The 12,665-nt window shown below is 38.1% G+C and overlaps 1 protein-coding gene across 23 annotated transcripts in view; it reads left to right on the forward strand.

Moving 5' to 3' along the window:
* The window catches only part of NRPC2 (nuclear RNA polymerase C2), a 129,323-nt gene that overhangs the window by 56,859 nt on the left and 59,799 nt on the right, over positions 1-12,665 (forward strand). For all 23 annotated transcript variants that reach the window (XR_016058113.1, XR_002281942.2, XR_016058109.1 and 20 more), the window contains 3 exons: positions 3,041-3,148; positions 3,244-3,354; positions 3,536-3,652. Coding sequence is in view for 17 of the 23 variants with exons in the window: in XM_088870297.1 (XP_088726423.1) it covers positions 3,041-3,148; positions 3,244-3,354; positions 3,536-3,652 (336 nt within the window). In the remaining 6 variants the exon portion in view is untranslated. The remainder of the gene's footprint in view (positions 1-3,040; positions 3,149-3,243; positions 3,355-3,535; positions 3,653-12,665) is intronic.

Raw genomic sequence — 12,665 nt, forward strand, 5'->3', positions numbered from 1 at the left:
TTGCACGCACTCATGGGAATCCTGTCTAGAACCAGTGAAACTTACTATTTGCCTAAGTTTTTGTTTCCTAAATGACTGGCAACATGTCTATTTTCAGTTACGTATAGCAATTAAAACCTTGTACTTACACTTTGGTCGTCGAGGACTATAAAGAGGTTATGTGAGACTACTTTCTTTCTCTTTCATCTTTTTTTTTTTTCTTTTATAAAATGTGATATGTGCACCCAAACACAAACTCTTTCTGTTCTCCTCTCCATCTATACTTTATTTCTCTCCAGGTCATTTTTACATGCTATAATACTATGTCTCTCTCTTGCATTAATCTCCAATGTTCATATATAATTGTGAACTATGTTGGTCAATGTCATTAATTCTTGGCTGGTCATTAGACTGGGTAAGGGATCCTCTCTAGCATCTAACCTGTTGCCATGATTTAATTAAATACACTACACTTATTTATTTTTTAAATAAATAAGGCTGAGGACCTTAAACTATCCTTTAACCTGGCCCAAGCCCGGGTAAAGGAGGTGGGTTGTGTTGGGTAGGCAACTAGCATAAAACTTTGCCACATCTTATTATGAATCCTGAACCTATGTGTTACACCCCAAGTTTTATAACACTAAAATCCTTGAGATGTGGCCGTCGATTCTTAACAAATTTTTTTTAAAACTTCACCATATATTGCACTAAAACAAATTTTTTATTTTTAAGAATCTGTACAAAGTCTACTCATAACTAATATTATCATGAAGGTCTAGATAGACATCTGTTAGGATAAAATTTACAAATGGTGAATTTGAACAAAAGTCACAAAGGGAAAATTTTATCATGGTTATAATTGCTTCTAAAGCTCTTACCGGATGAGTCCAAATAGTCCCTACCAGTGTAACTGGATAGGTCCACACTATCCCTGCATATCCAAACATACCTCATTAGCGTACCGGATGAGTCCAGATAATCCCTATTGGCATAACCGGATAGGTGCACACAATTCCTGCAGGTCCAGATGAGTCCAAATAGTCCTTCCCGACGTAACCGGATATGTCCACATATACTTAAATTATCTCTAAAACTCTTTAAACATAAAAAAGAAGCAATATCGTATATGCAAAGTATCATTGAAATCATTAACAGGAATTCATTTGAATCAATTTAAACAATCACTTTCATTGAAATATCTATAAGTAAACAGTCAAATATTTTGGCAATAATTTCTGAAAGGTAGCAGTTCTGAAGGACATTCCTGAAATGTAACATAATAAACAATCCATTATCATTAGAAGAGCTTTTATGGAAATCCAAAGTTAAACACGAAAATATCACATTTTTACGGAAATGCAATTTCATAAATAATCATTTTACATGAATGGGTACAACTTATAGCGTCTAAAATTCACAGATGGACAAAAATACAATTAAATGCCGAAATGCATAAATCTTATAGTATTGGCAATATTACAATTAAGTGCATAAATATCATAATGTTTTTACAAGAAACAGAATAAAGTCACTTTCACATAAAACATACGATATTTAAAATTTATAATTTATTGAAAGCAGAAGTAACCAAAATTCATAACAGCTAATGGGATATCATAGTTTTGCTAACACAGACTTTTCCAGGACAATGAGATCACTTACACATAAAACTTATAAAATAAAGATGCTGGCCGGAAATATCACTATTTTATTAAAAACAGACTATTTTTTAGGAGGATGGGGTCACTTAAACATAAAACTTACGTGTCTAAAATTTATAACTTTGTACAGAATTAATCAATTTTATTTCTAATAATTTTACAGTGTATAAAATTTCTAACAATAGATAGGAATAATAATTTTATTAAAAGTGGACCATTTTTCAAGAAAATGAGGTCACTTACCTTCATGATGCCGATATGCCCATGGGATGACCATCCGTGAACCTTAGGTAATATAGAGAGAGTATAACACAAATGCATCGAAAAGCAATTGAATATATCAATGGCAAAATACTCACTCTGATGAATTGAGCTGGAGAAGAATCAAAACCCTAAAATTCCGAATTCCACAACATAGAGCATTTCAAACCCATGAACGCACTCTCTGATGCAAAAGAAATGTGATTAAATAATGCAAAAGGTAAAAGAATGTATAGCTTATGACACTCTGAAAAAGAACCAAGCAGGCGAGAGAATCTCAAAGAACTCCATAGTTATAACAATAATGCAGCCTTTAACCAGTCACAACACATCCTTATGCAGATAAGAATTTTCCTCACGCGCTTGAGAGAGAGATGAGCTATCAACCTGGAATGATGAGAGAGGGAGAGAGTATAGCATGAGAGAGAGAGAGAAAGAGAAGACACATTTTTAAAACGAGAGAGAGAGACTTTGATAACACCTCAATTAAGAGGTGTCCAAAATACAAAAACAATGAACTTTTAAAATGCCACGCAAGAGGTAAAAACCCACCTCCTCATGAAAAGTTAAAAAGTAAAAGATAGTGGGCCTAAGGTCCACCCAAATAAAGATGGATCATCCAAATATTTAATAATATTGTGGCTTTTGAAACATTTTAAGAAAAGCTAAAAGAATGGTCCCTATGGTATATTATTGTCACAATGAACTATCATCCAAAATGATTGTTATTATTACTATTATTATTATTTTTCAGTTTCAGAAAAATTTTGGGTCGTCACACTATGTTATGTAGCTCACCCCAGATAATCAAGATAAGGCTTGGATGATGATGATGATGACTCTAAATTTATTTATTTTTACTGTAGCTGTTATCTTAAATGTATCTCAGAAAGTTGTTACATGATCAACTAAAATATCCTTCATTTTTTATTTATTTTTTAATTTTTGTTTGTTTTCACGATTGACTTTATTATTTCTTGAAAGGCAGGGATGCTTTTCGCATGGGCTTTGCATGCATGCTTGCTTGCAATCAATGATTATTTATAGTATGTTGGGGTTCCTTTCTGTTGTGCTAGATTTTCACTTGGCTATAATTTCCAGAAGTATAGAAGTTCTTTTTTTTTCCCCCTTTTCTTCAGCTCCTACGAAGTCACAGAGATGTCATAACAAATGGCCTGGAGCGGGCTATCTCTACTGGAAACTGGGATGTGAAAAGGTTTCGGATGAACCGGAAAGGCGTATCCCAGGTTGGACTGAATGATTTTGTTCTCTTTTTTCCCCTAGTCTTTCCTTTCTTCCCTTACTAACAAACTAGTTCATTCCATTGTTTCTCCTTTTACAGCTTGTTTCTAGACTGTCATTTATTGCGGCCTTGGGCCACATGACACGAATCTCTTCCCAATTTGAGAAGACGAGGAAAGTTAGTGGACCAAGGGCATTGCAACCAAGCCAGGTAAATGTTTTTATGTATGTTATTTTTATGGATTCTGTAGTACATTATCTAAAATAAGCATGAAGTAAATCGCCTGCAGTTTAAAATATTTGATGGTGTGCAAGTTCTCTTTGTTTGCAGTATGCTGAAAATGTTAGTTCTTATTAATACTAATGATTATGATATCTTCCCATTGAAACAGTGGGGTATGCTTTGCCCGTGCGATACTCCTGAAGGTGAGGGTTGTGGTCTTACTAAGAACTTGGCTTTGATGACCCATGTTACAACTGACGAGGACGAGGGTCCACTGATTTCTCTGGTTTGTTATCCTCCTCAAATATGCACAAGTGTATTATACATGATTTAGTGCAAATGTGTGACTTCTTTTATCTTCATGTAGTATTATACTCTGATGGATCGTGTCTCTCTTTATGTTCAAATTAACATTGGTTCGAAACTTGATTCTTGGGATATCTCAGCATGGTGATTCCTCGAGAAAACTTCAAATTTGTAGTATTTTCTTAAAAATCCTTGAAATTCTTATGAAAAATATCTGTATTTCCACGAATAAGATTAGTCCATAAAGGTTTCGAAAAAAGGAAAAATTGGAGAAGCGAAATTTTAGGATTTATGCTTATAAAGTTTTAAGCCACGAAAACATATTCAGAAAGCTCATTTTTGGCATTTTTTTATGTAGTGTAATAACTTCTAATTTTTTTTTAGGTGATAACATAATTTTTCTTTAAAAACATACACACACATACACACACACACACACACGCACTCGCGCGCACACACAAACACAGACACACAGGAATAGATGCTGTCAGCCCATGGGTTGACTGCTACAGTGTAAGCCAATGGCCCAGATTGAATCTGGGTCGATCTGACGCTCACGACCTTGTTTCATATTTGAATTTTCATGTTTGTCTATGACTCCAAATCACTTGAAAATTTAGGCGTGCATTCTACTCATCGAGGTGCAACTAATAAAAATATTAAAAAAATATTTCATACAGTATAAATTGACCAAAATACCGCCGAAATGTTTTGGGGGTATTTTGGTTTTTTTAATATTTTTATTAGATTCTAACGCTCAAAATGTCAAGTGATTTGGATTTGTATAGAAATGAATAAAAATTCTGATACAAAATGAGGTCGTGACCATTGGATTGAGCTCATATTCAATCTGGGCCATTGGCTGACATTGTAGCGGTCAGTCCGTGGGCTGACAGAATTAGTCACTACAGTGCTCCCATACCTCCACCATGCATTATTAAGGGTCTTCAATAACTCATTTATGAGCTCTACCGCCTTAGTCCAGGGCATCCTAAGCTCATAAGGTGTTGGCCCATGCTCAAATTGCCCCACTACTTCCAGCATGGCTTGGAAGCTCGTCAAGCTAGCGACAGTGAAAGAAATACCTGATTGGTATATCTTTGCTCTATGATTGACATACCAGACCCCTATCCTCTTCTTGAAGTAGTTTCCCTATGGTAGTCTGCTTCTTATCTCTAACCACAACCTTAGGAATAAGTGGAAATTAAGAATAATTCTAATTAAGCCCACATAGGGATCCCCTTCCTCGACATAATAATAATCATCTTCTTCCTCATCTCAAAAAATATTTTCCTCTTCTTCTCTTCTTTTTAGTTTTGGCTCGCCTCCATAGTGGCCAACATTTCTTTCTTAACACTGGCTGGTAGTGACTTGCATGGGCCTACATAACCTCTGATATCGGCTGAGCTTTTTGTTACTTGATGTATGCCGGTATTATGAATATTGTTGACAAAACCTGATTCCACTCTGTTTTTGTCTTTTTGCTTAGGGAAATAACAATATTTGAACCCTGATCACCGTGTCTATTTGAATTGGAAGTTTGACATTGTCACCATCTCAACAATAGGGAATCAAGTGAATAACGCCCAATATCATCATCATCATCATCCAAGCCTTAGCGAAATGATTTGGGGTTGCCTGCATGAATCTTGTTCATCCTTTCATCTCTATCAAGGGCCATACCCTTAGTAAGACCAAAGTCACCATATTTTTCTCACTACTTCTATCCTTGTCCTTTTAGGCCTTCCTCTTGCTTTTTTAGAGCCTTCCACTTGCACCAATGCGCACTAAGTTTACACTGTACATGGCCAGTCCATCTACGTCTGCTTTCCCTGACTCCTATTGAAGCCATACCTAAGTTCCTTCGTATATGTTCATTCAAAATTTTATTCTTTCTTGTCTTGCCACTGATCCATCTCAACATCCTCATCTTAGCTACACTCATTCTGATAGGTTGTTTCTTGACTGGTCTTACCACCGTCACATAGTACTTTCTCTTCGGTCTCAATGATATGTGACAATCACATAAAACTCCAGATGCACATCGCCAATTTGCACACCCAGCTCTAATTCTTTGGCGACATCTTTCTCAATCTTTCCATTCTCTTGAGTTATCAACCCTAGATATTGGAAACAATCTCTTATAGGTATTTCTTGACCATCACTCTTAACTATTTCCTCGTTTCTACTCCACAAAGCTGAAAGGTCTGAAATTTGAATTTGAAAACTAGAAAAAAATCACAAGCCAAAACCATATATAGGAAAAAGTCACTAAACCAAATACTAAAATTCAGAAAAGTCATCAAAAAACCCAAATCTATATACTAAAAGAAATATACAAATTAAAAATCTAAAATATAATTTCAGAACTAGAAAGAAAATATAAAATTTGTATCCAATATGAAATGGCCACAAGCTTTGAGTGCGCCATAGGCTTTAGAGTGAACTTGGCCAAACAATGATGATGGGTGTCCGTCGACAACCTCGTGCTTTTCAACTTGGCTCTTTTTTGTTTATTTGTTTGTTTGTTTTTTTTTTTTTTTTGGTTGGGGGGGGGGGGAGATGTTTGGTTTTGCTAAGGCCAACCATTGTAGTTCTCCTATGGGGGGGCAAGCCCAAACATCAACAATGGAGTCATATCACCGATAATTTGATAGGAGATTTACGGGATGGAAAGGTCTCTTTCTTTTGTTAGCTAACCGGATAACCCTAAGTAGGCAACCCTTTTGAATATTCCCATCGTCCAAATATCTCTCTTTCTTATGCCTTCCCTATGGTTAGCTATTTAGAGCAGCTTATGAGAAACTTCTTGTGGTTAGGTGCGAACGACAGGAAATACCACCTGATTGCTTGGGACAAGGTATGCTTCCCCAAGTCTCATGTGGGTTTAGTATTTGCAGACTAAAAAATGACTACCTTGCCCTCATTGGTAAATTGTGGTGGAGATTCCCCACCCAATAGAACCATCTCTGGTTGGATGGGGTATGGCACAAGTACTGTCGTGAACCCTCTTCCTGGCTCCCTAGTGGTAGAGCCCCAAACAACTCCTCTGGGCTATGGAGACGCTTGCTCTATTGCCTCAATCGGTTGGTATGCAACACTCACTATTGGCCGTGATCAATTGAAAGAATTTCTTTCTTGTTTGACTTATGGATTGGTTGTGCCCCCGCGCAGGTATCATTTCCCCAACCTCTTTCGTCTGGCTAGCTCCCCCTCGCCTTAGTAGCTGCTAACTTTGAAACCTTTGGCCCTGGTAGGGTGTCGAATCCTAACTTTGGGACGCCTTTGTCTTTGTCTGAATAAGAGATGCCGGCACTCTTAGAATTGCCCTCCATTCTCCACGCCATCTTCATCCCATCTTTCGACCAGGATAAGATCATCTAGTCTCCAGCTTCGTCTGGCATTTTCTCGGTTTCCTCTTTTTACCAAACCCTACAGGGCCCCTCAACAGCACCATCCCCTTCCCTATCCATAGCTGCCAGAGCTTGTTATCCTTTCATTCCTCCAAAGGTCCAATTTTTCAGTTGGATTGCCATCTCCGGATGTGTTTTGGCTGTGGACCAATTACAAAGAAGGGGGAATGTTTTGGCTGTGGACCAATTACAACGAAGGGGGGTGCACATCCCTAATTGATGCATCATGTGCCGTAATGAAGCTGAATCCAACGTCCACCTTTTCATCCACTATAGCCTTGCTGAAGTTCTCTAGGGTGGCTTTCTCTAGCTCTTTTGATGCTCATGGGTCACTCCACAGTCCATCCCTTGGCCAAAGGTGGGTATCCTCCACTGAACAGCTACAATGGCTGCCACACTTCCAGTGATTTGGTTGGAGAGAACCATAGGGCATTTCGTGGCGAGCTGATGTGGAGGCCACTCCACAGTCCATCCCTCAACTGTCCTTCCTCTGCCCCCTTGGCCAAATCCGAATATCCTCCTGTGAAGAGCTACAATGACTACTACACTTTGAGTGATTTGGTTGGAGAGAAACAATAGGGCGTTTCGTGGCGAGGTGGCGCATGTGGAGGCCCTATTGGAGAAGGTTCGTGCACTACTCGGTTGCCCACTTCCACCAGAATTGGCGGGCTTTGCTCTTTTTCAATCCTATTCGAATCGCTTGGGCTTCTTTGGGGAGACCTTTAGATAGAGGCCAATCCGAGCTCAACTTGCAGGGAAACCAACACTGTAGTCGACACCGTCGCTATAAGGACGGAGCTAACCTACACAACTAGCAAGGGAATCTTTTGGGCATTTTTTGAGTTCTCAAGTCCCATCTCTCGTAAATTCTGTTCTAGTTTTTTTTGGCTGTCCATAAGGGTTGTATAGATTTTTTGGGCCCCTTTAGACGTTTTTTGGATTCGGGCACTTGACTTGAGGAGCGCCGGATTTTTTGTACACTTCTTTACTTAATACAACAACTAAAATTTAAAAAAAAAGAAAAATATGAAAGATGTGTCCAAAACCCTAATTTTAGAGAGAAGGCCAATGAATCTAAATCCAAACTTGAAAAAAAAAAAAAGAGAGACAAAAACCAATCTTTAAAAAAACAAGCAAATACCAAACTAAGTCTGGAAAAATGTTAATAAAATACTAAATCCAATATAAAAGTGAAGTACTTTTCATGACCTAATCAAAGTTGGCTTGAAATAGTAAGCTTTGGTTATGAAAACACCTTTGTTGAGACAGCTTCAAGTCTCACAATAGCTTGCTATTCTTTTCGATTTCTAAGTCTTGTTTTTAGAGGGCTTTTCTCTCTCTAAGTTGTGAAAATGAATTTTGCGGGTTTGATTATCTCCCAAACTCCTCTCTTCCCCCATAAATGGGGAGGGAAATGACAAAAATGCCCTTGCCCTTGGGCCTATTCTGCCCTCGAGCAGAGACTTGGTGGCTACGTTGTCCACCTAGGGGGGTTCTTAGAAGGCCTACTCCAGGCACCCGTCCTAGCCTAGGTAGAGCTCGCCTAGGGCCTCGGCCCACCTCAAGCTCCCGCTTAAGCACCCAATGCACCTCCATAATTGTCAAATTTGGTTGCATAGGTTCACATCAAGCTGACTAAGCGGCAAGGAGATTATAACATAGAAATTGAAATTTATATCGATTATGGAGGCAAGATTGACTTTTTTGGAAGTTTTGTCGCCTAATACATTTTATATTGGAATAATGTATTCATCTTCTTTGAGTAACGAAGGTCCAAAATTGGAAGTATTGAAAGCTCAACAAACCTAATGATCAAAATAGTGTTTCTCGTGTACTTTGTGGAAAAGTAAGTGTTCCCGAAAGATTCGAAATAGTTATTCTGGTGTATTTTCCATCAAAAGGAACAACTTACTTGTATTTAGGGGGACTGTATTGGCATGAGCAAAAACAATCAATAAAAATTAAAAGAGAGATTAGGCATATATTAACAGCAGAATAAAAAAAATAAAAAAGAGAGGCATTAAAGCGACAAGGTTTTGTTTGGTTATTGTTGATGATGTAGAAGATGGAGATGATGCATCTGAAGTTAAAAGTAACGTAGGATTACAAGGGCAAGGGTGATAAAATTTTGATGAGTTAGGCCAAAAGACCTTGACCAAAGGGACCGATGGATTAATTTTGCATCCCTAAACCCTTGGTTGTGATAAAGGATGGACGGAAGAAAAAAATTTGCAAGTGCATTGCCCAGAGGTTTTACCAATCTTTTATTGCTTAGGAATCTCCTACTGAGAGATGCAATGAAAATTGTAAAGATGATTGAGGTATTGGACAATTTGGCTTCAAGCTTAGTGAATCTTATGCACTAGGTGATCATGTACATATATTGGGATTGAGGTAAATTGAGGAATCAAGGCTAGGGTATATGTAGGTTTTAAGACCCAACTATTCACGAACTTGTGATATGGACCTCTCTACCCCACTATATTGGAGAGGCTTTTAAATACGGCTATGACTAACATGCTTCAATTGAGAAGTTGTAATGGGTGTCTCTATTCGAAAAATTTTAGGTCCATGAGCGAACTAGGCTAATTCATTATCCTTGGTTTCTTGTGGGAGGTTTGAAGTTGTCTTTTCATGGACAACTCAATGTTATCCAAGTACTAAGCTCACATGTGTCCTTTCCTTGTCACACAAGTAATTAAGATATTTTTATGACCTTGTACAACTCCCTTTGCATGGGAGAACGCTCCCATAGGGGCATTAGGTGCATAGTACTTCTTCAATATATGAAGGCTTTATTTTATGATCTATATTAAGGCCCATAGGTTTTACATGTTAATAACATAGAAAAGAGACAAAATAGTTCAATAACCATCAAAATAGGCCAAATATGAGTGGATCTAGCTTTTTGCACAAAAAGTAACCCCAAAAGCCTAGATAGGTTCCATAATCAAAGCCTTTTCTCAACTAATTGGGGTCGACTGCACAAATGCTGGTTTGCCATTTTGTTCTACTAAGAGCCATACCCTCAGTGAGGGCATAGGTCCTCATATCTTTTCTCACTACATCCAACCATGTCCTTTTGGGCCTACCCCTTGCCCTTTTTCAGCTTTCCACTTGAACTAACTCGCACCTCCTAATAGGTGTTGTATTACGTCTGCGCCACACATGGCCAACCCACCTAAGCCTACTCTCTCTCATCTTATCGCTGCCTATTGGTGCCAGACCTAAATTTTCTTGAATGTATTCATTTTGAATTCTTTTCCTTCTTGTCTTGCCACTCATCAATCTCAATATCCTCATCTACGATACACACATTCTATGGGTATATTGTTTTTTTGACCACCCAACATTATTCCCCATAGAGGAAAGCTGGTCATAAAAATACCCCATAAATCCCTTCACTTAAAAATAATACTTTAATGACACTTTTACCCCTAGTAAAGCAACTAATTCTGTAACTATTCTAACCATTTTTCTGAACATCTCCTATAATCCTAAGAAAATATAAAAATCCTAGAATATGTAAAAAACTTAAAACCCCTAAGCAAATAATCCTAAAAATTCAAAAATCACATCCTTAATATTGAATAAGAAAAATTTAAAAACAACAGGCATCTTGTCTTGCATCATTCTCCTTGGGTTTGAGAACAACTCGTCCTTGAGTTTTGAAATAAGCTAAGATGAATTTTGCATCATGCAACCTTCTTCAACCCAAATACTGAAAACACAGTCCTCAGACTTATGAGTGATTGGACTAATCAAAACACATTAGTTGTGCATTGAAATTGCGTCTTTGCAATCCGTTGATATTATCCATACACACTTTTTCAGAATCCCTTGTGGAAAGGGTCATTTTATGTTGATGGAATAACCGTAATATGTACACCCGGTTTAGTCATTTTAATTAGCTGAAATTGCATCATAGCATCCGTTAAACCTTGTATAAATTGCATTCATTTAACCCCATAACAAACCAAGGGTGCATCTTAGAGATGATCGTCTCCGACCTCCTAGTTCTCTAACAAAATCAGCTACTTCCTCTTCCAAAAGTCCATCTTCATCTTGATCATTGTAACCCTCCTTGTTTTCACGCTGTTCTTTGTCAAAAATTGGATCACTAACTTCTTTTTTTGAACTCTATTCAAAGACCAGTTCAGAGTTCCAATCACTGACTTGCTGATTTTGGAAGCGAATTGATGAGAAATTCTTCGAGTTTAACCAATCTGCCTCATCTACTACTTGGAGTGTAATCATGCTACGGCGGAACACGAATAGCTCCCCATAATCACTATAGCCACATCTGGGTCCTTTTCGTCAATCGGCTCATTTTAGATGGGATCACCGTCAAAAGAATGCTTGCTGTCGTCATCATCAAAATCCTCAAAAAGGTTATTGAACTTGTCGATTTGGACATTGTGATGAGACATGCCCGGTCCCCAAACATTTGTAGCACTTGATGTTGCAACCAGCTCTCGAAACAACCCGTTTTTGGTCCAAGGCACCTTGCTAGTTCGTCGTTTCAGCAATGCAATATGTCGAACTGGCATTTGTTATGCTGCCTTTTCCTTCCAATCACCACTACAGACTACTGCCTCACTTGCACCTTCACCCGCACCCTGCTTTTTTGAGGGCCATTTCCGCTGAATTTCAATCCTCTTTGCAAGTTATAGACCTCATAAAGGGTCCAATATTGCTGCAAAATTACCACATCTTGAATTTATTGGCGAAGTCCATTCACATCCCTGGCAATTGACTGCATATTCATCCATCGTACTATATCCTTGGCGCAACACATGCATCTTTTGATATGCAACTGCAAATTATTTCAGGTAGAGATCTTTCCTATATCTCTTCCCACAACATAGTTTTAGGCTTTCCCATCCTTTCTGGCCTTGCTCTCAGGTGTTCCCATGCTAAAGCACTTTTCTTCAATTTAATCGCAACAATTTTAACCTTTCTATTCTTTGACACATCCTTGTACTCAAAGACGGTCTCTACTGTGTTTAACCAATCCATAAAGTCATTGTGTTGCGACTTTCCTTCAAAATCAGGAATATCTACTTTTAGATCTATGGATTTTGAGTGGCAGCTATATTTTCGTGCATATTCTTCTTCACTGGACTCATCCCGCGGAGCACAATAGTGAAAAGGGTTGGACTCAACATCATCTTGGATGGATAAAACTTCATCTTGCCCACAATGAATGCCTACAAGACGCTTTGTAAGTTCTTGAACTTGTTGACTCAGATCCTCTACCTCATGATTCCTCTCATCACGAGGTGGATCCATATGAATACCCCAATCTCGACCTCTTCTTCCTGCCGTAATTTCATTAAAATAATAAACCCCAGGCAGAGAACCAACATAACCTAACTGAAACCAGCAAGTTGTAGCCTGATTTGGCAAAACGTAGCCTAAAATCAGCAAGCCCTAGACTTGGCTATAGATTCCCAGCTTTGTTGTTAAAGAAAACCTAGGTTCTGATACCAATTTGATGCAGGAAAATAGTGAGAAGAGACAAAACAATTCAATAATTTTCAAAACAAGTCGGATTTGATTGGATCTGGCTGCTCTTGC

This window comes from Amborella trichopoda, chromosome 6 (genome assembly GCF_054954075.1).
Source record: "Amborella trichopoda isolate Santa Cruz 75 chromosome 6, AtrichopodaSantaCruz75HAP2 v2.0, whole genome shotgun sequence".
Classification (NCBI taxonomy): Eukaryota; Viridiplantae; Streptophyta; class Magnoliopsida; order Amborellales; family Amborellaceae; genus Amborella; species Amborella trichopoda.